The sequence below is a fragment of the Pyrgilauda ruficollis genome, unplaced genomic scaffold (assembly GCF_017590135.1).
Source record: "Pyrgilauda ruficollis isolate IOZ18807 unplaced genomic scaffold, ASM1759013v1 scaffold173, whole genome shotgun sequence".
Classification (NCBI taxonomy): Eukaryota; Metazoa; Chordata; class Aves; order Passeriformes; family Passeridae; genus Pyrgilauda; species Pyrgilauda ruficollis.
In genome coordinates, this window is record NW_024516209.1 from 641349 (window position 1) to 667538 (window position 26190).

At 59.7% G+C, this 26190-nt stretch overlaps 1 protein-coding gene across 1 annotated transcript; it reads left to right on the top strand.

The window, feature by feature from the left end:
• The first annotated feature begins 745 nt into the window (after window positions 1–745).
• On the top strand, window positions 746–26184 carry NBEAL2 (neurobeachin like 2). The gene is given in 57 exon segments (XM_041464181.1): window positions 746–904; window positions 4031–4119; window positions 4788–4952; window positions 6234–6315; window positions 7118–7410; window positions 7483–7565; window positions 8733–8818; window positions 9623–9908; window positions 9988–10094; window positions 10523–10600; window positions 10689–10772; window positions 10888–10986; window positions 11792–12363; window positions 12454–12586; window positions 12665–12784; window positions 12866–13196; window positions 13294–13376; window positions 13480–13572; window positions 13852–14023; window positions 14430–14563; window positions 14645–14804; window positions 14878–14980; window positions 15368–15512; window positions 15646–15804; window positions 15889–16048; window positions 16205–16290; window positions 16548–16642; window positions 16788–16936; window positions 16939–17207; window positions 17280–17458; window positions 17530–17689; window positions 18394–18531; window positions 18603–18908; window positions 19001–19150; window positions 19822–19979; window positions 20059–20183; window positions 20354–20474; window positions 20559–20716; window positions 20831–20976; window positions 20978–21151; window positions 21695–21790; window positions 21868–21992; window positions 22076–22216; window positions 22297–22427; window positions 22503–22612; window positions 22690–22807; window positions 22885–22982; window positions 23064–23180; window positions 23267–23356; window positions 23464–23573; window positions 23659–23831; window positions 24151–24245; window positions 24325–24441; window positions 24523–24684; window positions 24759–24907; window positions 25060–25195; window positions 25939–26184. Coding segments are annotated over 57 exon segments (8361 nt in total). The 5' UTR covers window positions 746–847; the 3' UTR covers window positions 26044–26184.
• Window positions 26185–26190: the final 6 nt, after the last annotated feature.

Sequence of the window (26190 nt, forward strand, 5' to 3'; positions counted from 1 at the left end):
TTGGAATTCCCTGCCCTGGAGGAACGGGATGACCTTGAAGGTCCTTCCCACCAAAGCATCCCATGAAAGAAGCGGGAGGAGCCGCAGAGAATTCCCAAGAGGAATTCCGGCAGAGCATCCCCAGCCCTGCCCCCACAGCTCATCCCAAAGTGTCACTCCTCATTTCCACGGATCCCATCCCAAATCTCCAGCAAAAAAGGGCAAATCCAGCTGGAATTGCGGGAGATGAAAGGAGCCCGGGATGGGCTTTGGGATCCCAAGGAGCCTTTAATCCTTTTTTAATGGAGAGGGATGAAAAGGGGGAATTAGGGAAATCTCCATGTGCATCGCCATGGAGATGGGAATGGCAGCGGGAAAATCCAATCCTGGCCATTTTCTGATGGGTTTTTTTAGGAATTAACCCTCCCTGGCTGGAAACAGGGAGATCCTGTTCAAGGAAAAGAAGGAAAATCATTGGAATGGGGGTTTTTTTCCAAGATTTTGTGTCCACTGGTGATGGGAAAAGAGTTCTGGAATCCTGGAATTCTCGAGGTTGGAGAATTCTCCATTAAATATCCGGAAACGCTTTAAAAAGGACATTAAAAGGGAAAACGAGGCGAAAGCGTCGAGTTCTGTTTGCTCAGGGCGTCTCCGATGGAGAGCGGGGCTCATCTGCGCTAATTAGCGTTAATGATTAGGGGCGGGGTGGGGCTGTGCCTTCCTCACGCCGCGGGGTGAGGAGGAGGAAGGAGAAGCGGGGGAGCGGCCGCGGGCAGGTGCGGGGCCGTCCCCGCCCCCCACACCTGGGGGAGGTACCGGGGGGGCTCGGGGGGGGCGGAGCCGCCGCCGCCGCTTCCCGGCCCCGGGAATGGCTTCTTCTTCCCGGGAGCGCCTCTGCGAGCTCTGGATGCTCTACTTCGCCAAGGTGAGCGTGTCCCCTCCATGGCAGTGTCACTCCATGGCAGTGTCACTGTCCCCTCAATGGCAGTGTCACTCGATAGCAATGTCACTCTGGCTGTGTCCCCTCCATGGCAGTGTCCCCTCCATGACAGTGTCACTCTGGCTGTGTCCCCTCCAGGGCCGTGTCCCCTCCATGGCAGTGTCCCTCTGGCCGTGTCCCTGTCGCCCCCCAGCCGCTGTCACCGGCCTGGCAGGGGACAGGGGACAGGGCTGTCCCCAGGGCTGGCCGTGCTGTCCCAGCCCCCGCGGGGTCACTCGGTGTCACCCGTGGCGCTCAGGGCAGGGGGTGACATCCCCGCGGCTTTGTCACTGTCACTTTTTCGGGAGCTCCCGGCGGAAGGGCGGCATTCCCGGCTGAGCATTCCCGGTTCGACATTCCGGGTCGGGCATTCCCGGTTCAGCATTCCCGGTTCAGCATTCCCGGTTCGACATTCCCGGTTCGGATTCCCTGTTCGGATTCCAGTCTGGCATTCCCGGCTGGGCATTCCCGGTTCGACATTCCGGGTCTGGCATTCCGGGCTGAGCATTCCCGGTTTGGGATTCCCGGTTCGACATTCCCGGCTGGGCATTCCTTGTTTGGATTCCGGTTCGACATTCCCGGTTCGGGCATTCCCGGTTCGGATTCCGGTCAGGCATTCCCGGTCTGACATTCCCAGTTCGGATTCCCGGTTAGACATTCTGGTCTGGCACTCCCGGTTGGGCATTCCCGGTTCGGATTCCCGGTTCGGATTCCCGGTTGGGCATTCCAGTTCTGGCATTCCCGGTTCGGATTCCCGGACTGGCATTCCCGGTTCGGATTCCCGGTTGGGATTCCGGGCGCTCCCAGGCGGCTCCGCGCCGGCCGAGCCCAGAAGCGGCCGAACCGGCTCTGCCGGCCGGGAACCGGCTGCGACAGCTCCGCGGGGTGGCACCGGCACCGCCACGGCCACCGGCACCGGGAGCGGCACCGGGAGCGGCACCGGCACCGGGAGCGCGGCCTCGGGGCCGCACACCGGGAACTCGGGCACCGCCGCTCCGGTGGGCGCAGCGGGAATTCCGGGAGCCCAGCCCCGGCTTCGGGATGCAGCTCCGCGTGGGAGCCCCGGGAATTTTGGAACAGCAGCTCCAGGTGGGCGCACCGGGAATTCCGGGGCAGCGGCTGCGGGAGGTCCCACCGGCAATTCCGAGCTGCAGCTCCCGGTGGGTGCCCCGGGAATTTCGAGGCAAACTCAACAGCCGGGCGGGATTTGGGGTTGGATTTGGGAATCCCGGGATAAACCAACGCAGCTCCTCGTGCTGCCACCTCCGCGGGCTCGGGGACATCCCGGGGGCGCCGGGTGGGCGCAGGGATGGGGGCGCCGGGGCCACCGCGGTGTCCCCGGGCGGGTTCGGTGTCCCCGAGTGGGGCCGGTGTCGCCAAGCGGGTTCGGTGTCCCCGGGCGGGTTCGGTGTCCCCGGGCGGGTTCGGTGTCCCCGGGCGGGTTCGGTGTCCCCGAGCGGAGCCCGCAGCAGGGCAGGAAGCGCCGTTGGGGCCGCGGGTGACATGGCATTTCCTGAGCTCTGGGGCTTTTTTGGTGGCTTTGCACAAGCGGCAGCGGTGACAAAAAGGGGGGGCCCCCCTAAGCACCCCCTCCCCGCACCCCACACCCCGTTCCGGCCGCGCTGCGCCGGCGCCGCTGCCACGGCTGCGGGGCCATGGATGGCCACGGCCACCCCCGGCGACAGGTACCGCATTTGGGGACCTGGGGACACCCGAGGGGCGCTCGGCGTGGAGCGGGAAGTGCGGGGGAAGCGGATTTTGGGGTCCCCCCCCGTTGTGGGGGAGCCGTCAGAGCGGCGGTGTCCCGGAAAAGGGGGGACGGTCTCCGTAGGAAGGGGGGACAGCCCGGGGTGCTCGGGGGTTGGGGTGACCCCCAACCCCCGAGCTGCATCGGGGTGTGGCGGTCCCCAAGGTGCCACAGTGGGGTGCTCGGGGGTGGGGGTGACCCCAAATTGAGGCATTGGAGCGCCCAGGGCTGTGAGTGACCCCAAAAGGCAGCACTGGGTGCTCAGGGACATGGGGTGACCCTAAAGGTGTCACACTGGGGTGCTCAGGGCTCTCTGTGACCCCAAGGTGTCACACTGGGGTGCTGAGGGACATGGGGAGCCCCAAAGGTGCCCTGTTGGGGTGCTCAGGGACATGGGGTGACCCTAAAGGTGTCACACTGGGGTGCTCAGGGACATGGGGAGCCCCAAAGGTGCCCTGTTGGGGTGCTCAGGGACATGGGGTGACCCCAGGGTGCCACACGTGGTGCTCAGGGACATGGGGTGACCCTAAAGGTGTCACACTGGGGTGCTTAGGGACATGGGGTGACCCCAAGGTGTCACACTGGGGTGCTCAGGGACATGGGGTGACCCTAAAGGTGTCACACTGGGGTGCTCAGGGCTCTCTGTGACCCCAAGGTGTCACACTGGGGTGCTGAGGGACATGGGGAGCCCCAAAGGTGCCCTGTTGGGGTGCTCAGGGACATGGGGTGACCCCAGGGTGCCACACGTGGTGCTCAGGGACGTGGGACACCTGGAGGTGCCACCTCGGGGTGCCCAGGGCTGGGGGTGACCCCGGGGTGCTGGGTGGGGGTGCCCGGCCTGGGTGAGTTCCCCCTCTGTCCCCCGCTGTCCCCACTGTCCCCCCCATCCCCGCTGTCCCCATTGCACAACCACAGCTGGGCCGGGCAGGGCCCGCTGTGCCCTGATTGGCTGCAGGGACAGGTGCTCTGCGAGCTGATTGGCCGGTGAGTTCCACAGGTTGCGCTGTGCTGGGCTCTGATTGGCTCAGCGCCTCCGCAGGTTTTGCGGCTCTGGCTGCTGATTGGTCAGCGAGTGTACAGGTGATGCTGTGCTGGGCTCTGATTGGTCAGAGGTGTTACAGGTTGTGTGATTCTAGGTTCTGATTGGTCAGAAGCGTCACAGGTTGTGCGGTTCTGCTCTGTGATTGGTCAGTGGCTCCCAGGGGTGTGTCACACACCTGAGTGGGCGGGGCTGGTTTCTCTGGCTGTGATTGGCCAGTCCCTGTGGGCGGGGGCCATGGAGGGCCGTGATTGGCTGCCGGCCCCAGCCCCGCCCTCCCTTGCAGAAGGACCTGTCCTACCTGCAGCAGTGGCTGGAGGCCTTCGTCACCAGCTTCGAGAGGGTCATCGCCCTGCCCTCGCTGGAGCCCCGCAGGTGGGACCCCAAAACCCTGCAGTGACCCCCTGAGTGACCCAAACAGCCCTGAGTGACCCAAACACCTCTGAGTGACCCCAAACATCCCTGAGTGACCCCAGACACCTCTGAGTGACCCCAAACACCCCTGAGTGACCCCAAACATCCCTGAGTGACCCCAAACATCCCTGAGTGACCCCAAACAACCCTGAGTGACCCCAGACACCTCTGAGTGACCCAAACACCTCTGAGTGACCCCAAACACCTCTGAGTGACCCCGCCCAGGATGACCCCAGCGCCCATGAATGACCCCTCTGAGTGACCCCCAGCATTCCTGGGTGGCCTCCAACATCCCTGGGTGACCCCAGCACCCCTAAATGTCCTGTCCAAGTGATTCCCAGCACCCCTGGCTGACCCCAACACCCCTGAATGGCCCCTGTAGGTGACTCCAGCACCCCTGAGTGACCCCAACATCCCTGAGGGACCCCTGTGGGTGACCCCAATACCACCGAGTGACCCTGAGTGACCCCCCAAGCCCCCGGGTGTCCCCTGGGGCCCCGGAGCCCTGGCGGGGTTGCGGTGCCTCATCCGCCCGCCGCGGTCGGAGCCATCCGGTGCCGCTGCTGAGGAGGGGTTCCGGGGGGCCCCGGGGGCGGCGGGGTCACATCCTGCACCCCGATCCCGCCCAGGCCCGAGGAGCCGGGCTCCGAGATCCCGGCGCTGCCGCGGGAGGTGCTGCAGGTGCTGAGCCAGAGGCTGGGACACAGCGTGGCCCTGGGGACGCGCGACGGGGACAGGGGGACGGGGCTGGGCCAGGCCCTGCTGCTCCTCAAGTTCTTCATCATCATCTGCAGGTGGGTGACCCCAAATCCCTCCGTGCCCCTCGCCCACCCGCTCCTGCTGCCCAGCACGGAGCAGCCCCAGGGATGGGGGTCCTGTGTCCCCTCCCAGGTCCTGCTTTGTCCCAAAGCGTCGGGTGGCTTTGGGGGTGTGCGGTCCCCATCCCAAAAAAAACCCCACAGAATTCCTCCCTGAGGGGAATCACCCCCCGGGAAATCTGGGATCCCCCCCAGATCACAGCGTCCCCTCTAAAGTGCATTAAAAGTTGTATAAAATTTTTAAAAATAATTAATTTTACAAAAATAATTAATAATAATAATAGTAGTAATAATGGTAATAGTCATAAGAATAATACTAGCAGTCATAATTTTACCAAAATAATTATTAATAATAATAGTAGTAGTAACAATAGTAGTAGTAATAATTAATAATAATAGTAGTAATAATTAATAATAATAATAGTAGTAATAATAATAATAGTAATTTTAAAATAATTAATTTTACAAAAATAATTAATATTAATAATAGTAGTAATAATAATAGTCATAATAATAATACTAGCAGTAATTACAATCCTGTAATTATATTATATTGTATTTATATTGTATTTATATTGTATTTATATTGTATTCTATTGTATTTATATTGTAATTATATTAAGTAATTTTAATAATGCAAAATAACAAAATATTTTTAAAATATATTAATTTTTAAATAACGTCCTTGCCCCCCAAAATTGTCATCCCCCCAATGTAGTGTCCCTCCAAAGGTGCATCGTGTCTGAAAATAATAATTAGAAAACCATGATTGTCATTCATGTAGTGTGATAAAAATGTAATAATCAAAAAACACTATTTCGCCCCAAAATTCCATCATTCCCCCCAGTGGAGTATCCTCCCCAAAATGCATTATATCTCTAAAAAAAGTTTTTGAAAATAATTAATATTATTAATCATTAGTATCTTTAACATTCATAGTGAATGTAGTAATAAATAAAATATTTTCATATAATAAAAATATAAAAATAGGAAACTATTCTTCCCCCCAAAATTCCATCATTCCCCCCAAATTCCATCACATCTCTAAAAATATTAATAAATGTTACTTTTATTATTCATAACAATAATTAATAATACAACATAATATAATAAAAAAGGTGTAAAAAATGAGAATTTTTTGTGGCATTTTCCCTGCCCCAAGCAGGGAAATTATTCCCCTTCCCAAATTTCCCCCTTCCCCTTCCCAAATTTCCCCCCCGCCCGTGCAGGATGAATTCCCGATGTTTTCCGTTCCAGGAACCTGGAGAACATCCAGCCCGACAGGAGCCCCGGCTGCCTCCCGCACGTGCTGCGGCTGCTGCGGCTCTGCGGGAGCCAGGTGGGAGCGGGAGCGGGAACGGGAGAATGGGAATGGGAGTGGGAGCAGGAGCGTGAATGGGAGAGGGAGCAGGAATGGGAATGGGAGAGGGAGCGGGAATGGGAACAGGAGCAGGAATGGGAATGGAAAAGGGAACAGGAGCAGGAATGGGAACAGGAGCAGGAGTGGGAATGGGAACAGGAACGGGAGTAGGAAGGGGATGAGAAGGGGAATGGGAGTGGGAACGGTCACAGGAATGGGAGTGGTCATGGGAAGGACAACAGGAATGGGAATGGGAACAGTCATGGTAACGGGGGTGGGAATGGGAAATGGGCACAGGAACGGGAATGGGGAGTGGGAAGAGGAACGGGAATGGGAAGGGTTATGGGAATCGGACTAGGGACAGGAATGGGAACAACCATGGGAGTGGGAACAGGAATGGGAATGAGAATGGGAAAGGGCAGGGTCTGATTGGCTGGGGAGGGGCTCAGCACTGATTGGTCACTGAGTCCATATGTTATGTGAGTCTGGGCTCTGATTGGTCAGGAGCTCTACAGGTTGGGCTGTGCTGCAATTTGATTGGTCAGTGAGTCCACAGGTTGTGTAACTGAGTTGTGATTGGCCAGTGTCTCTGTAGGTTGTGTGATTCTGGATGCTGATTGGTCAGTGCATCCCAGCTTGTGCTGCTCTGGGCTCTGATTGGTAGATTGATTGATTGATTGATTGATGATCCCATTCTCCCCACAAAGAGGAGTTTCCCCCAAAAAAAACACATCCCATTTTTTGGAGCGTGTCAGGGATTAAAGCTTGGCTTTCCCGGCAGCTGCGGAGCATCCCGGGGGACGAGCGGAGCCAGGCACAGCTGGAAAATGGGGCACAGCTGGAAAAGGGGACACGGCTGGAAAATGGGACACAGCTGGAGAGCCGGGAGAACGGGGCACAGCTGGAAAATGGGGCACAGCTGGAAAAGGGGACACGGCTGGAAAATGGGACACAGCTGGAGAGCCGGGCACAGCTGGAAAACCGGACCCAGCTGGAAAACGGGATGCTCCACGCCCTGCACCTCTGCGAGTGCTTCCTCGACCCCTACCAGACCTGGCGGCGGCAGCTGAGCGGGTGAGGGACGCGCCCCGCATCCCAAAATCCCTCCCCCGTCCTGGATCCCCCCCCTCACCCCTCTCTTTCCAGGGAATCCATCAGCGCCAAGGAGAAGAGCAAATACAAGTTCGCCCCCGCCCCGCTGCCCCCCGAGTTCGGTGCCTTTTTCCAAGGTAAAAGTGGGATTTGGGAAAGGGGAGGGTCGGTGTGGGATCCCGAAGTGGGGACAGTGTCCAGGGATTGGGGGGTGCTGGGGCAGGGGTGGGATCAGGGAATATTTATAGGATCCGTGGAGGGATGATGTATTCAGAGGGAGGTATTGATCCAAGGACTGAAAAGGATCCCACACCTGCTCCAGGTTATCTTGTACTTATCCCACATCTGCTCCAGGTTATCCTGTGTTATCCCACAGATATGGGATCCCACACCTGCTCCAGGTTATCCTGTGCTTATCCCACAGATATGGGATCCCACACCTGCTCCAGGTTATCCTGTACTTATCCCATATCTTCTCCAGATTATCCTGTGTTATCCCACAAATATGGGATCCCACACCTGCTCCAGGTTATCCTGTGTTATCCCACAGATATGGGATCCCACACCTGCTCCAGGTTATCCTGTACTTATCCCATATCTGCTCCAGGTTATGCTGTTATCCCACAAATATGGGATCCCACACCTGCTCCGGGTTATCCTATACTTATCTCATATCTGCTCCAGGTTATCCTGTTATCCCACAAATATGTGATCCCACACCTGCCCCAGGTTATCCTATACCTGTCTCAGGATTATTATAGGGTTCCAAGGCAAATACAGGATGCTGTTCCAGGTTATCCTACGCCTGCCCCAGAAATTTCCCTGCTCCCGTGTCCTGGGAAGAGGAACAGGATCCCAAAGCAGGAATTAAGCCCAGCACCACCTGCAGAACCCACAAAAATCAACACAAAGGGGGATTTTTATCAGGGAAGCCCCAAAAATCCCCTTTTAGCGGCAGCGCCGTTGCCAAAATTCCCTGGAGCTCCGCCCCATAAACCCCCAGCTGAGCCCGAGTTTGGCACAAATCCCCTTTTCTGGGGCCAAAACCCCGTTCCTGGCACAACCAGAGCTGGAAAACCTGGAGCATCCTCATCCTCTCCATCACCAGCAGGGTCCAGCACCCCCTTGGGTTGGATTTGGGTAGGAAAGGGATTTTTTCCCTATTTTTTTGGGTGAAAAAAGGATTTCCCCCTCTATTTTTAACTAGAAAAGGGGCGTTTTCTGTTTGGTTTTGGTTTGGTTTTTTGGGGTTTTTTTTTGCTGTTTGCTCCTCTGATGAAATCTTTCCCTCCTCATCCTCACAGAGAGTTTCCAAGGCGGGAGGCAGCTCCCAGAAATGATCCAGCTCCGGATTATCCATCTTTTCGGAGCCATCCTCTCCGGATCCAAGGTACCCTTGGGAGATCCTCATTCCAGGGATAAACCCCAAAGTTTTGTTCATTCCAAGGCAGAATTAAAACACTGAATTTTCCAAAGCTTTTAAAAATCCTGTTTAACATTCCAGCCTTAAATTCGGTGGGATCAGCTCAGAAATGTTAAATTAAGTACTTAAATTGAAGAATTAAAGTATTAAAATAAATAAGAAAATAAAACAAAATAATAAAACTAGACAAAACAATCAAAAATTAAATAAAATTATTAAAAATACTCACTAAATTAGGAATTAAAGAATGAAGTAGAACAAATAAAATAATCAAACTAAATAAGTAAATAAAATAATTAAATTAGGTAGTAAAATTAATGATATAAATAAAATTAAGTATGTAAGTAATTAAGCTAAATAATTACATTATTGAATGAAGTTATTTTATAAATTATTAAATAGTTCAACATAATAATGAAATTACTGAATTAAATTATTTTCTCAGACTATTACATTAAATTATTACAATTAATTAAATAATTAAGTTATGAGAAGCTTTTAAGCTGAAGCTGCTGCTTCACCTCCAGTTCACCTCTGGGCTGGAAGCTGGAAAATCCTTGGATTAATAATTTGGACCCAAAATCCGTTTTCATTTCCGCAGCAATCAAAAATCAATTCAATCAATAACTCCAAAATCGGCTTTAAAACAATTCACAGCCCCAGGGTAAAATCTGCAGCTGCGGGAGGTCCCGGGGGTCAATAAATAACGGGATCAGGGAGGGCTCGTATCCCCGTGGGCGACAGAATTCCCACCCGTTGCCAATCCCGCAGCCCAATGCGCTGCAGGCCATCACCCCCGCGGCGCTGGAGGTGCTCCTGGGGGTTCTGCGGCGGGCTGGCAGCGGGGTGTCCCCGTCCCCCGCGCTGCTGGAGGTGACGCTGCGCTCCGTGGTGGCCGCGGTGCACGTCCTGCACGGCTCCAGCCCCGGCGCCGGCCCCGTGTCCCTGCGGAGCCTCCTGGATGGATTCTTCAGGGTGCTCAACTCCGACCTGCCCGCGGCCTCCCTGGCGCCCGAGGCGGCCGGCGGCCTCATCGCCCTGCGGGTGCTCATGTTGGGTAGGTTGGGAACAGCGCGGGGTTTGGGAAGGTGGGGTGGGATGGGGTTGAGCCAGGCTGGCTGTCTGTCTGTCTGTAGATGCCATCCCGGCCATGCTGAGCTGCCAGGACCGGCCGGTGCTCCAGGCCGTGTTCCTCAGCAACAACTGCTTCGAGCACATCATCCGCCTGCTCCAGAACAGCAAGGTATGGGGTGGCACCTCAGAGTCCTCATCCCCATCCCCTGTCCTCGTCCTCAGCCCCGTCCTCATTTCCATCCTTCAATCCTCCATCCTCATATCCATCCTCCATCCTCATTCCCGTCCTCATTTCCATCCTCGTCACCTTCCTGTTTTCCTCCCTTCCTCCCTTCCTCCCTTCCCTTCCCTTCCCCATTTCCTCTTTAAATGACCCTGGGACATTTGGTGACACCACGGTTGGGCACCTTCATCTCCATCCTCACCCTTCCCAGTTCTGAATGATCATAGGACAGGGTGGTGTATCCCTTTTGGGCACCTTCAGCTCCATCTCCATCCTCACCATTCCTGGCTCTGAACGATCCTGGGACACATCCCTGGGGTGGGGACCCTCCAGAACCCCTTCCCAGTGTCCCACGCCCACCCCGTGTCCCACAGCTCTACCTCGGCAGCTCGCGGGAGGCGGGTGAAGCTCGGGACGAGGTTCCCACGCGGAACGGGGATGGACTCCAGCAGGTACCCCGTAACCCAACCACCACCCGTGGTGGGCTGTGTCCCCTCATTCCCATGTCCCAGCAGCTCCCCCATTCCCGTGTCCCCTCAGGACAGTGCCAGCAGCTCCGACGCCATCGCCGTCCACGCCCTCGGGGTGCTCACGGCCATCATGAGCAACTCACCCTCAGCCAAGGTGGGCAGGGGACCTCCCCTGAGGAGGACACCCCAAAATCTGAGGGGTTGGGGTATTTGAGGTGGCTCAGCCCGAGGTGGGGCTCAGGTGGATTGTACTGTCCCTGTGCTTCCAGGAGGTGTTCAAGGAGCGCATCGGCTACGCCCACCTCTACGAGGTGCTGAGGAGCCAGGGCCAGCCCACCCAGCGTCTGCTCCAGGAGCTCCTCAACATGGTGAGCATTCCCGCTTTTCCTGACTCTGGGCAAAGCTCTCAGCACTGGGGCTTCCTGTGGATCTCAGCCCCCATTCTGAGCCCCCCCATCCTCTCCACTCTGCTGGTTTCTCAGCAGTTTGCTCCCAACGGGTCCTGGGTCCATCTTTCACCCGGAGTTGGGTTTGGGAGTTTTGAGCCTTTTTGGGTGTGGAACTGCTCACTCTGGTACTGCTGGACGCAGGAGGGTCTCCAAGGTGTTTCATGCATGAGGGTCTCTGAGATCCTTGATTCGTGGAGGCCTCCAAGACACTTCATGCACAGAGATTCTTAAGGCTCCAAGATTCTGGATGCACAAGAATCTTCAGAATGCTTGGTGCATGAGGGCCTCCAAGATACATGGAGGTCTCCGAGATTCTTGATGGTTGGGGTCCCCAAAATATTGGATGTGCAGTATTTCCAAAACTATTTATGCATGGGAGTCTCCAAGACCCTTCATCCATGAGGATCTCCAAGATCCTTGATGCATGGAGGTACCTGAGATTCTTGATGCATGGAGTCTCCAGAATTCTTCATGCACAGGATCTCCAAAAGGATTGATGCATAAAGGTCTCTGACATACTTGATACACAAGGGTCTCCAAGATCTTTAATCCATGAGATCCCTTGGTGTCTGGGGTCTCCAAATTCTGGATGCATGGGAGTCTCCAAGATTCTGGATGCACAGGGGTCTAGACGAGGTCTCTGCTGCCGGCCCAGGGTGGCTGGGATGGATCCATCCCTCTCCAAGCACTGGAGCTGCACCAACCCCTTCTTGTGTCCCTGCAGGCGGTGGAGGGTGACCACAGCTCCTTCCCAGTGCGTCCCATCCGCAACGAGCAGCCCCTGCTCATCCTGCTGGCCTGGCTGCCGGCGCTGGAATGCCGGGATCTCCAGGTGTTCCTGTCAGCGTGGCTGCGGCGGCTCTGCGAGGCCTCCCTGCCCAGCCGCCTCACCTGCGTCAAGGCGGGCATGGTGGGCTCCCTGCTGGGCGCCCTGGCCACCGAGCCAGCCCTTCCCAGCATCTGCTCCCAAAACCTGCTGGAGCTGCTGCGCTCCTTGGGCAGCCTGTCCATCCGGCCCGGGGAGCTGCGGCAGCTCCTGCGGCTGCTGCGGCGCGAGCGGGGCCGGGGGCCGCATCCCTACGTGGCTCCGGTCATCCGGGCGCTGTCGGGCATGGCCAGGGGCGAGGGGCCTCCCCGGGCACTGCAGAGCTTCGACCTGAGCCCCGGCATGGCCGGGATCATGGTGCCCACCATCCAGAAGTGGCCCGGCGGTGCCTTCGCCTTCCACGCCTGGCTGTGCCTGAGCGAGGAGGAGCCGGAGCCGCCGGCGAGGCCGAAGAGGAGGCAGCTCTACAGGTGATGCTCACTGGAGGGGGTGAGGTGAGGGTGGGGAGGGGGCAGCAGCACCATCCCCACCATGGTTTTCTCCATGGTTTTCTCCACCAGCTTCTTCACGGCGGGCGGGACGGGCTTTGAGGCGTTCTTCACCGCGGGCGGCGTGCTGGTGGTGGCCGTGTGCACCAAGAAGGACTACATGACAGTGGCACTGCCCGAGTTTGCCTTCAACGACTCTGCTTGGGTGAGGATCATCCCCATCCCCGTCCCTGTCCCCGTCAGGGACACCACAGCGCCCTGATGTCCCTCTCTGTCCTCCCAGCACTGCGTTGACGTCGTCCACGTTGCCGGCCGCCGGCCCTTCGGCCAGAACATCGTCAGCATCTACGCCGACGGACACCTGCGGAAAACGGCGCAGCTCCGCTTCCCCTCCCTCCACGAGGTGGGGGATCCTCCCAGCACCCACCCAGACCCTTCTGCATGGCCTCACTGGGGGCTGAGTGGGATCCCTTCTCCCTCCCAGTCCTTCACCTCCTGCTGCATCGGCTCTGCGGGCCACCGGACCACCACGACGGCCGCCACCACTGCCAGCCACCCGCCGGCACCCCATGGTCCGGAGCTGGTCTTCACCTCACACCCTGTACTGGGACGCTCCCAGTCTGTCCCTGCCACCCTTGGTCCCCACTCTTGGACCCCCACCCAGCTGCCCACGGAAGGGGTGGTGGCCACCACGGCAGCCGGCAGCCAGGACACGGAGTGGGGCAGCCCCACCTCGCTGGAGGGTCACCTGGGCTCCGTGGCCATCTTCTGCGAGGCTCTGCAGCAAGCCCAGGTCAAGGCTCTCTTCTGTGCAGGTACGTCAGGGTGGGACATGGAGGATGTCCCCAGGGTGCTGGTGGTGACCGGGGTCTCCTCCACCATGTGCCAGCTCACCCCAGCCCTCTCCCCCAGGACCAAATGTCACATCCCCGTTCACACTGGAAGGGGACTTGGTGGAGCTCGGCAGTAAACTCTTGCTGTACTACACCCCCCAGGTGAGGAGAGCCACCTCCCTGGGGACAGGGACAGTGCTGGGGCCCTGTGCCACCAGGGACATGTCCAGGAGCATGAGGATGCTCCCACGGTGTTTTTTTCCAGGCCTGCAGGAATAACATCTGCTTGGACCTCTCCCCCAGCCACAGCTTGGATGGGAGGCTGACAGGACACAAGGTGGTCAACTGGGACATCAAGGTAGGCTGGGCACATGGTGACCTGTCCACCCCATGGCCTGGGGGCAGGGGGGTCCCTCCTGGGGCACAGTCCCAGGGCGGGACCCCCAGAGGTCCCCTGGACCCTGCAGGGACTCTCCCTGTGGTAATGTGCCCACCATGACCCGTCTGTCCTGTGGGTCCTCATCATCCAGGGTGGTGCAGGGGAGCAGGTGACTTTTGGGGACCCCAGGTGCCATGGACCTCCCCTCCATGCTGCTGTCATCACCCAGCAAAGCCTCTCCCTCCCTCCCTCCCCCAGGACGTGGTCAACTGCGTGGGTGGGATGGGGGTGCTCCTGCCCCTGCTCGAGCAAGTGGTGTCCAAGACGGAGGAGCCCGAGGATGAGCAGGAGACCAACGACCTGGTGGGGCCAGAGCTGACGTCCTCCAGGAACGCCCAGGGCATGCTCATCCCACTGGGAAAGTCCTCAGGTGAGGAGTTCAGGGGATGTGAAGCAGGAGCTGTCCTGCTCGGATGGCTGGAGGTGACCACGAGGGGTTCCTGGACCTGGCAGGTGTCCTCCACGGGCAGGAGAGGTCTTCCCTCAGGCTCCAGGAGTTACAGGGTAATGGAGGAACCACTTGGGATGTTATGAATGACCCAGTTAGTCACAAACAAACGGTTCTGGGAAGGTGAGGGTGGCTCCAGGGACCTTTGGCATGAGTGGAATGTGCTTTCTCCCAATATCCAGCTGCTCATTCCCAAGCTGAAAGCAGCAGAGGCTTAAATCTGGAGAAAACAGGAGAACAGGGTGAAAAGTTTGGAGAGACAGCTGCGTGGGATCTCCGGGCGGGGGTTTGGGTGGGCCCAGGGCTCACAGGTCCCGGTGCCCTGCAGAGAGCAGGCTGGAGAGGAACAGCGTGGCCGCCTTCCTGCTGCTGGTGAAGAACTTCCTGCGGAACCACGCCGTGAACCAGGAGAGCCTGGTGCAGTGCCACGGGCCGGCCATCATCGGAGCACTGCTGCACAAGGTGTGCGAGGCTCCCAAAACCCCATCCCGCGGTCCTTGCCGTTCCCAAGGGGCTGGAAGTGTCCCCTGTCACCCGTGACAGGTCCCCGGCACACTACTGGACATGAGCACCTTGGTGGCCTCGCAGATCCTCATGGAGCAGGTGGCTTCCGAGGGCAGCGGGCTCCTGCTGCACCTCCTCTACCAGCACCTCCTCTTCGACTTCCGCATCTGGAGCAACAGCGACTTCGCCGTGCGCTTAGGTGGGAGCAGGGATTGCCTGGGAATGTCCATCCCGCCCGGCCCCCGTGGGATCCTGACGCCTTCTCCCTGCAGGTCACATCCAGTACCTGGCCAGCGTGGTCAAGGACCACAAGCAGCGCATCCGCAAGAAGTACGGGGTGCAGTTCATCCTGGACTCCATCCGGACCTACTACGGGTCAGCTGCCACGCGGGGCTGGAATCCTGGGATGCTGACGGGGTGGGATTGGGGGTGGGCTTCACCCCTGGGAGCTGTGATTTGGCTAAACACCATTTTTGTGGGGTAATATCTCTCCTACCAGAGTGGGAGCGTTGTGGTGGGTGCAGGACCTTCCATGTCCTATCCCTGAGCCTGTGCCCAGCTCCAAAATCCACCCCCAGCAGCCACCAAGAGTGTGGTGGGTTCTGCAACAAGCAGACCCAAATGTGTGGGGTGGACATGTCCCAGGGGTAGAAGATCCCTGGAGCTCCTCGGGCTTTGTGTTGGGATTTGGGATGATGCTGGCAGTGGGTGTGGGTGACAAGGGACACATCCCCACGCGTGTCTGTTGATCAACACCTCCAGGGAGAAGACCGCGGCCACCGACGACATCAGGACGGTGCAGACGTCCCTTTTCAGCCTGGTGAAGGATTTCTTCTGCAGGAGCTTCTCCGGGGAGGAGATGCAGAGCTTGCTGAACTACCTGGCAGGGGCACAGGACGAGCAGCAGGTGTGTCACCAGCCACACTGTGTGGAGACACTGTGGTCCCCAACCCCTCAGCAAATCATGGGCTGGGGAGAAGCCACTGGGATCCCAGTGGGACACTGGGCGGGCAGTGGACAACCATCCCGGTGTCCTGCAGGTCTGTGGGGCGCTGGAGGTGATCCACAGCCTGCTGAAGGGCCCCCCAGCCCAGGAGCAGCTCTTCGCCTTCCTCTTCGAGCCGGGCCATGTAGAGCTGCTCTTCTCCCTGCTGGTGCAGAAGAGGTTCTCGGATGAAGTGAGGGAAAGGGTCTTCAAGGTAGGGCAGATCCCCAATGCCCACCTCCTGCTGCCTCCAGCAGGGATGTCACAGCCAGGTGGCCTCCTCTCGCTGTCCCACCAGGTCCTCTACAAGATGCTGAAGTACGAGAAGGTCCCCGAGCGCAGCAAGAGCCGCCTGAAGCTGAAGGACATCGGGTACCACGGGCTCATCTCCTACCTCAGCGACATTCCCGGCTCCATGCTGCTCTTCCGCTGCCTCTCGGAGCAGGTCCTGGGGGCAGGTACCGTGTGCCAAAGAAGCCAGGCCACCATCCCAGCCATGTGCCACGGGATCACCACTGGTGGCTTCCCACGAGGCTCAGCTGGGCTGGGTCTTTGGTGGCTTTTGGGGACAGCAGGAAGTGTCCCACCACTGTGCTGACTCTCTTTGTCCACAGACCCTCCCAACTACAAGGACCTGGTGGCCGTGGTGTACCTGTCCCACCGGGCTGAGCTGAGCATCCGACTCGACATCTGCCGCAAGGTGAGCGGGGCCAGGACACAGCAGGAGGTGACAGACGTGTCACCCCAGGGCTGAGCTCCTTGGACACCCAGCTGTGCCCAAAAGTGGTGGCCGTGGGGATGGTGGTGACACGGATCTGCCAGCGTGGAAATGGTGCAGCTCCAGCACCCCATGATGGTTTTGGAGGATCTGGGGTGCTCCTGTTCCTGGGAGAGGAAGAGCTGGGGCAGCAGCATCCAGCGTCCTTCATTTTCCATCTCCTTTTCCTTCTCCTGCAGCTCTTCCACCTGATCTATGCACAGCAGGACCTGGTGAAGCAGCTGGCCAGGTTGGCCGGCTGGCAGGACACGCTCACCAAGCTCTACGTGAAGGAGTCCTACGAGTGCCGCCAGCACAGCCTGAGCACCGCGGGCTGCCCGGAGCTGCCGCGCCTCTCCGAGCCCTGCGGCAAGGACAGGATGAGCCCGCCGCCCGCCGAGCTCCAGGAGCTCGATGTCTTCCTCCCGCTGGGATACGAGGCCTCGGACCAGGAGCTCTCCGAGGGCTTCTCCGACCACTCCATCTCCCCGAGCGGCTGCACCAAGTCCTTCCACTCCTACAACTTCAAGTCCTTCGACTCCTCGGACCGGGCCAGCCGCTCATCCTCCAACCCCGGGGACGGTCCCCCCTTCGACGGCGTCTACCACCCGCTGTCCCCCTTCTCCACCTCGCCCTTCGACCTGGGGCTGGACCTGGCCAGCACCAGCTCCATGGCCACGGCCGAGAGCGGCACCCAGACCCCGGCCAGCGGCCCCGGCACCCCCTCGCCCCTGGAGAGCTTCAAGCCCTTCCCGGGAATGCGAGCGCGCAAGAGCTCCAGCCTGTCCAACGTCCTGGATGAGAGCAGCTACCAGGACGTGCTGCCCAGCGACAACGTCTCCAACACCAGCAACCCCCAGGTGAGCCCCAAACCCTCACCCCCACCGTCCTGGGGAATTCCGGCCACCCCTCACCTTCCTCTCCACTGGCAGCAAACCCCCGAGGAGGAGCTGTGCAACCTGCTGACCAACATCATCTTCTCGGTGACGTGGCGCGGGGTGGAGGGCTGCGACGACGCGGCCTGGAGGGAGCGCGGCCAGGTCTTCTCCGTGCTCACCAAGCTGGGCACGGCCTGCGAGCTGGTGCGGCCCCCGGACGAGATCAAGCGCAGGTGAGGCCCGCCCGCGTCCCGGGGTGGATCCCGAGGGAAGGGCACCCTCTGGAGCTGCTGCTGTCCCACAGCCTGCTGGAGATGATGCTGGAGTCGGCGCTGACCGACCTGAAGGAGTCGGGCCCGGCCGCGCTGCCCGGGCTCACCCACAACGCCCTGAAGCTGCTGCGGCTGCTCCAGGATTTCCTCTTCTCCGAGGGACACAACAACCAGGCCCTGTGGAGCGAGAAGGTGGATGGGAGTGAGCAGGGATTCCTGATCCCAAACCACAGCTCTGCTAATCCCTAATGTCAAGCCTGGCACTAAAACCAGCCCCACCTGCAGAACTTGAACATAACCTCAGACTTATTCCTAATTAAAATCAAAGCCTAATCTTAACCTTGGGAAATAACCTCAGCCCCAATCCTAGATTTAAATCAAAGCCTCATCCTAATTCTAGGAAATTACCTTTGCTTTATTTGTAATCTTAAATCAAATCCCCAATCCTAATCCTTAAACCTTAATCCTAACCCCTAATTCAAAATTTAACTGTTCCTCCTAAATCGTGATGCTAAACTTAACTCCACATCTTTGTCATAAAGCCCAGCCCTTAATCCTATTCTTAACCCTAACTCTTTCTGTAAACCTAAACCCTGACCTTAACTCACAGCCTGTAATCTCACTGTACTTCCCACATCCTAATCCTAAATCTTACTGCTATACCTTTGTCCTAAAGCTGAATGCTAACTCCAATCCTCTCCCCCTGCCCTAATCCTGACCCCTGACCATAAATCCTGAGCCTCAACCTCATGCCGAACCCAGACTAGTTTGTCACGAGTTGGGTTCTACCCTAATCCTAAACCCAAACCCCAATCCGAGGAGGGCTGGGTGATGGGGCCGCTGGCCTGGCAGGGGTGGGGATCCTGCCCGGCCGGGGGCTCACGGTGTCCCCCCAGATCTACGAGGGGGTCAGCAGCCTGCTGGACAAGCTGGGCGTGTGGCACCACCTGGCCAACGGCGCCTCCGACCTCAAGGAGATGGCGCAGACGGGGCTGCGGCTGCTCGTGGGGTACATCCTGCTGCAGGACCCCCAGGTGGGTCACCCCGCCCTGGGCACCGCGGTGGCATCGTGGTGGCCCCGCCTGACGTCCCCTGTCCCCCCCAGCTGCACTCGCTGGCCTACGTGAAGCTGCACAGCCTCCTGCAGACCACGTCGGCCCCGCGGAGGGACGAGGCCTGTTACCTGCTGGGGAAGCTGGAGACGCCCCTGCGGCGCTCCCTGGATTCCCGGTCGGAGACCTTCTCCTGGCTGGTGCCCATCATCCGCACGCTGATGGATCAGTGCTACGAGACCCTGCAGCTGCAGCAGTTCCTGCCCTCGCTGCCCCCCACCAATGGCAGCCCCACCTTCTACGAGGATTTCCAGCTCTTCTGCACCACCCCAGAGTGGAGGGGCTTCATCGAGAAGCACGTGGGTGCCGTGGGGTGGGATGGTTGTTGTGGGATTATCTGGATGAGGGGTGGTGGGTGCCGAGCCCTAGGAATGCATCTCTGCTCGTCCAGGTGCAGCCCACCATGGCCCAGTTTGAGATGGACACGTTTGCCAGGAGCCACGACCTGATGTCCAATTTCTGGAATGCCTGCTACGATGCCATGATGAGCAGCTCCCAGCGCAGGGAGCAGGAGAAGGCGGCCAGCCGCAAGTTGTTCCAGGTACTGCCTGCTCCTTTTCCCTGGGATGTCACCCTGGGGCGTGCTCTTTATTCTGGGGACACTCTCCTCACCCCTGGGGTGTCACTCTGGGTGCTCCTCATCCTGGTGATATGTTCCTCATCCCCAGGCAGTCATCCAGGGATGTGCTCCTCACTCTGGAGACATGCTCTTCACCCCTAGGATGTCATCCAGGGATGTGCTCCTTATCCTGGGGACAGGCTCCTCACCCCTAAGATGTCACTCTGGGTTCTCCTCAGCCTGGGGACATGCTCCTCACCCCAAGGATATAATCCAGGGCATAAGTTCCTCACCCCCAGGATGTCATGCAGGGAATGTGCTCCTCACTCTGGGGATGTGATCCTAGGAATGTGCTCCTCTCCCTGGGGTATTAATCCTGGGGTTGTGCTCTTCACCCCAGGGATGCCATCCTGGGGACATTGCCTTCAGGAAGTGCTCTTCCTCGTGGGGACATTGTCCTGGGGATGTGCTCCTCATTCCAGGCACATTTTCCCTGGGACATGCTCCTCATCCTGGGGATATCATCCCAGGGATGCACTCCTCATCCCAACCACATCATCCTGGCGATGTTCTCCTTACCCTGAGGACGTCACCCTATGGATGTCCCCAAGCCCCAGCCCTGTTGTCACCTCACTGTGGTGCCCCCTCGGCAGGAGCTGGTGCTGGAGCCGGCGGCGAAGCGCTGCAAGGCGGAGAACGCCCGGCACGCCAACGTCCTCAAGCAGATCAACAACCACCACAGCACCGTGCTCAAGCAGTGGCGGTCCCTGTGCCGCCTGCTCACCTCGCCCCGCTCCGCCTGGGCCGACCGGTGAGTCCCCACCTCGTCCCCAGGGAGAGGTGGCACAGCCAGGGGTCCCCAGGGTGCCTCACCCCCAGCTGTCCCCCAGGAACCCACCGGAGGTTCGCTGGAAGCTGTCAAGTGCCGAGACCTACTCCCGGATGAGGCTGAAGCTGGTGCCCAACCTCAATTTCGACCAACACTTGGAGGCCAGCGCCCTACGGGACAACCTGGGTGAGGTGGTGGCACTGGGGCACCCGTGGGTCCTCCCGTGCCACGGGCAAGGGATGTCACCAGTGGGGTTGGGCTGGGAGATGGCATGGACAGCGCTGAATTTGGGAGCTCTTCACAGGAGTTGCTCCCAGCCCAGGGGGGTGGTCCTGCTGACCCCCTCCTCGTTTCAGGAGCTGACCACCTCCAGAACCCCGCCGAGTCCCTCCCGCTCGCCATGGCCAAGGAGGCCAAGGTGAGCGAGCTGGAGGATGACCAGCTGGCCGAGGAGGACCTCCCTGTCCTGGACAACCAGTGAGTGACCCCACCCTGCCGCAGCGCGGACTGACCTGGGCTGGGGGTGTCACCAGACTGTCCTCACCCCGCTGTGCCACGCAGGGCTGAGCCCAAGGAGCAGAACCAGCGGGAGAAGCTGGTGGTGTCGGAGGACTGCGAGCTCATCACGACGGTGGCCGTGGTCCCCGGGCGCCTGGAGGTGACAACCCAGCACGTTTATTTCTACGACGGCAGCAGCGAGAAGGAGGAGACGGAGGGAGGTAACGGTGGGCTCCTTGAGGGGTGTGAGGAACCCCCACCCAGCCCCATCCCTGCCTCGGGAATGGCGGGATGGTGACACCTGGGGGGGCTCTACGTGCCCCCACCCTCGGCAGGGATCGGCTACGACTTCAAGCGCCCCTTGTCCCACCTGCGCGAGGTTCACCTGCGCCGCTACAACCTGCGCCGCTCCGCCCTCGAGCTCTTCTTCATCGACCAGGCCAACTACTTCCTCAACTTCAGAAAGAAGGTGGGGACCCTCTCATCCCCTCCCAGGGCCACGGCTCTGCCCGAGCTCCAACAGCTCCACGTCCTGCTGTCCCCTCCAGGTGAGGAACAAGGTGTATTCCTGCATCCTTGGCCTGCGGCCCCCCAACCAGACCTACTTCGGCAGCCGGTCCCCCCAGGAGCTGCTGAAAGCCTCGGGGCTCACACAGGTACCGGCCCCACCCAGCCCATTCCATGTGTCCCCTTCCCAGATGGAACAGGGAGGGTGACAGCGTGGGATGCCCATGGGACCAGGGGTGGACATGGACATGGAAATGGGATCAGGGATGGCTGTGGATCTGGGAGTGGCCATGGGACCAGGGATGGCCATGAGCATGGACTTGGACAGAGGATGAAGGATGGCTGTTAGGAGTGGTCATGGGACCTGGGAAGGCAATGGGATGAGGACAATCATGGGACAAAGGACAACCGTGGGACATGGGATGGTCTGAGAGCAGGGATGGCCATGGAACAGGGGGTGGCTATGGGATGGAGGTGACCATTGGACTAGAGGTGACTGTAAAACCAGGGATGGCTGTGGGGTGGGCATGGCCACAGTTCTGGGGACAACTGCGGAGCCAGTGATGGCTGTAAGACTGGGGACAACTTTGGAACCAGGGATGGCCAAGGGACGGGCACTGCCATGTGGTGGGGGGTGTCTGCCCTGTCTCCTCTCCCCCCAAGCCCATCTCCTCCCTCTCCCTTCTCTCCAGAAATGGGTCCTGCGGGAGATCTCCAACTTCGAGTACCTCATGCAGCTGAACACCATCGCGGGGCGCACCTACAACGACCTGTCCCAGTACCCCGTGGTGAGCCCCTGTGTCCCCCGCTGTCCCCACACTGACCCAGTGGCCCCCAACCTCACCCACCTCCCACCCCCACCCAGTTCCCCTGGATCCTGCGGGATTACGTCTCGGAGACCCTGGACCTCACCAACCCGGCCGTGTTCCGGGACCTGTCCAAGCCCATCGGGGTGGCCAACGAGCGGCACGCCCGCGACGTCAAGGAGAAGTGAGTACCCCACAAACCACGGGCAGGGGATGCAGGGAGCACCTGGCTGGCTCCTGGTGGACCCCATCCCACCTGGCCTGCAGGTACGAGAGCTTCGAGGACCCCACGGGCACGGTGGACAAGTTCCACTACGGCACTCACTACTCCAACGCCGCCGGCGTCATGCACTACCTGATCCGCACCGAGCCCTTCACCACCCTGCACATCCAGCTGCAAAGCGGCAGGTGGGAACCCGGCAGGTTGACCCTGCACAGGGGACATTGTGGGGACAACCAGGCTCCAGCCAGGTGTCCTGTGCCTCCAGGTTTGACTGCTCGGACCGGCAGTTCCACTCGGTGCCGGCGGCATGGCAAGCCCGCATGGAGAACCCGGTGGATGTCAAGGAGCTCATCCCGGAGTTCTTCTACTTCCCGGAGTTCCTGGAGAACCAGAATGGTAAGGGACGTCATTGTCACCACTGCGGGAGCACAGCAGGGTCTGTGTCCCTCATTGTCCTCGTCCTGCCTGCAGGCTTTGACCTGGGCTGCCTCCAGCTCTCCAATGAGAAGGTGGGGGACGTGGTGCTGCCGCGGTGGGCACGGTCTCGCGAGGACTTCATCCAGCAGCACCGCAAAGCTCTGGTGAGATGGGAGCTCCTTCAGCCCTGGGGGCATTCCGGGGCCGTTCCCACCCCACCCTGACACCCATCCTTGGACAGGAGTCGGAATATGTCTCCGCCCACCTCCACGAGTGGATCGACCTCATTTTTGGGTACAAGCAGCGCGGCCCGGCCGCCGTGGAGGCCCTCAACGTCTTCTACTACTGCACCTACGAGGGTGAGCTGTGGGGCAGAGGGAGGGGGACACCTGCCAGGGGTGTGTCCCCCTGTGACCGTGACCGTCCCCACCCGCAGGGGCCGTGGACCTGGACGCCATCACCGACGAGACGCAGCGCAAGGCCCTGGAGGGCATCATCAGCAACTTCGGGCAGACGCCCTGCCAGCTGCTCAAGGTAGCTCAGACCCCCACCCCCCCAAAACCAGCCCCTTTTTGGGGGGTCCCCCCACTTCTGACGGGTGCCCTGCGCCCCCAGGAGCCGCACCCCGCCCGGCTGTCGGCAGAGAGCGCCGCCCGCAGACTGGCCACCCTCGACACCCGCTCCCCCAACGTCTTCGAGAACCTGGGCCAGCTCAAGTCCTTCTTCGTGGAGGTGAGGACACCCCCGGGGGTCCCTGGGCAGCACTGGGAGGGGTGGGGTGGCCAGGAAGGTGCCCAGCAGCTGCTGTGTCCCCACAGGGCATCAGCGATGGGGTGGCCCTGGTGCAGGCCGTGGTCCCCAAGAACCAGGCGCATTCCTTCATCACTCAGGGATCCCCCGACATCCTGGTGAGTGTGGGGAAACTGAGGCACGGGGACGTTTTGCTGGTCCAGGACCAAACCAGGGAGGATCCCAGCAGTGAGAGTGGTGTCACCTCCTCTCCCCCTCTGCCCAGGTCACCGTGAGTGCCAACGGCTTGCTGGGGACCCATAACTGGCTGCCCTACGACAAGAACATCTCCAACTACTTCAGCTTCACCAAAGACCCCACTGTCACCAACGCCAAGTGAGTCACTGGGGCACAGGGTCCCCAGGGATGGTCCCTGGAGGTGCCACCAATCCACCACCACCATCCCACATCCTCCTGACAGGACCCAGCGCTTCCTGCAGGGCCCCTTTGCCCCCGGGGCCGACCTGAGCTCCCGCACGCTGGCCGTGTCCCCCGACGGCAAGCTGCTCTTCAGCGGGGGACACTGGGACAACAGCCTCCGTGTCACCTCGCTGGCCAAAGGCAAGGTCGTGGGACACATCACCCGGCACATAGGTACGTCCTTGTCCCATGGTGGTGATGATGGTGATGATCTGATGATGCCCTGATGGGGTTGTAGGGCCGTGGCGGGAGGCAGGTGACACCATGAGGGGCATCTCCCAGTGTCTCCATCTCCTGGGGATGGTCCAGGTTCCAACCTCAGAGCTGGAGTGGGGTGAGGAGCAGCAGCATCCACACCCCAAAATTCATCTTAGAATGGGATTGGCAGCAATTCTACATCCACTAACACATCGTGGTGCCATCCCATGGAGTCAGGGGGCCAAGCGTGGTGGGAGGGCTCCGACACCTCATGGTGTCCCTCTGGCTGTCACAGATGTTGTCACCTGCCTGTCACTTGACCTGTGTGGCATCTACCTCATTTCTGGCTCACGGGATACCACCTGCATGGTGTGGCAGGTCCTACAGCAGGTAAGGGCTCGAGGAGTGGGAGGAGCACGTGATGGGCACTGCCAGCAGGTCACTGATGTCCCCGTGTCCCCACCACCAGGGTGGCTTTTCCAGCGGCTTGGCTCCCAAACCCGTGCAGGTGCTGTACGGCCATGACGCCGAGGTGACGTGTGTGGCCATCAGCACCGAGCTGGACATGGCCGTGTCCGGCTCCAAGGTGAGCTGGTGGGGCCGTGGGGTGGGCGTGGGATGGGCAGTGCCACCACCACCATCACCCTGTGTCCCCTTCCTCCCCCAGGACGGCACCATCATCACCCACACCGTGCGCCGGGGGCTCTTCATCCGCTCCCTGCGGCCGCCCGGCGAGAGCTGTCCCCCCGCCGTGCTGTCCCACCTGGCCGTGGGGCACGAGGGGCAGGTGGTGGCCCAAACCGCCGTGGGACAGCCCTCCTGCTCCAAGGTACGTCCAGGTGTCCCCGTGGTCCCCTCCTGGCCACCAGCACCGCCACCATGCTCCCCCCATGCTCCTTGCAGGAGAGGTTCGCGCTGCACCTGTACTCGGTGAACGGGAAGCTCCTGTCCTCCGTCCCGCTGGACCGGGAGGTGACAGCCATGTGCCTGACCGACGACTTCGTGGTGCTGGGGACCTCGGAGTGTGGGCTGGAGATCCGTGAGCTCCAGAGGTGAGGGATGGCTGTGACCTGGCCTGTCCCCAACACGCCCTCAGGGTGTCCCACGCCGTGGTGTCCCATGCCATGGTGTCCCTGCCATGGTGTCCCACGCCGTGGTGTCCCATGCCGTGGCTCGTGTCCCACGCCATGGCTCGTGTCCCCAGCCTCAGGGCGGCCGTGCCCCCCGTGCCCATGCGGGTGCCCGTGCACAGCGTGTCTGTCACCAAGGAGAAGAGCCACATCCTGGTGGGGCTGGAGGATGGAAAACTCATCGTGGTGGGTGCCGGGCAGCCCACGGAGGTGAGCGGGACCACCAGCCAGGGCAGGGTGGGATGGGGACGTGGCTCGGTGTCCCCTGGGTGTTCCCAGGGTGGGGACATCGGTGTGTCCTCTCCAGAGCTGAGGGGAACCAGGGTGGGGTGGGGAAGGGGATGTGGGATAAGGATGGGGATGGAGGTGGGAGGGAGATGGGGATGGGGATGGAGAAGAGGATAAGGGTCTGGAAGGAGATGGTGATAGTGAAGGGGATGAAGATGGGATTGGATAAAGGGTTTTGGGAAGGGATGGAGAAGAGGATGAGGATCTGAAAGAGGATAGGGGTGGAAAAAAGGATAAGGATCTGGAAGGAGAAGAGGATGGAAATGGGGAAGGAGAAGAGGATGGGATGGAGAAGCAGATGAGTATCTGGGCAGGAATGAGGAGGAAGAATGGGATGAGAAACTGAGAGGAGATTGGGGTGGAGAAGGGGATGAGGACCTTGGGATGTGATGGGGATGATGAGGATGGGGATGGAGAAGGGGATGAGGACCTTGGGATGTGATGGGGATGATGAGGATGGGGATGGAGAAGGGGATGAGGACCTTGGGATGGGATGGGATAGGATGGGATGGGATGAGGAAGGGGATGAGGACCTTGGAATGGAATGGGGATGAAGAGGATGAGGATGGGGATGAAGAAGGGGATGAGGACCTTGGGAGGATGGGGATGTGGGAGGGATGGATAAAGGATTTGGGCACAGGAAAGGCGCTCACCCCCGTCCCCAGGTGCGGCCGGGCCAGTTCCACCGGCGGCTGTGGCGTTCCACGCGGCGCATCTCCCAGGTGTCGGCCGGAGAGACGGAATACAACCCCTCCGAGGGCAGGGCCTAGGCTGGCACCCACCACCACCCACCCAGCCCCGGGGGCCCCGTGCCCCCCACACGGACTGGGGACCCCCGGGCGCCGAGGGGGGCCTGGAGAGCCCCGCCCCGCCCGACATCCGTGGCCTTATCCAGCCCCGCTGGGGTGTCCAGCCCC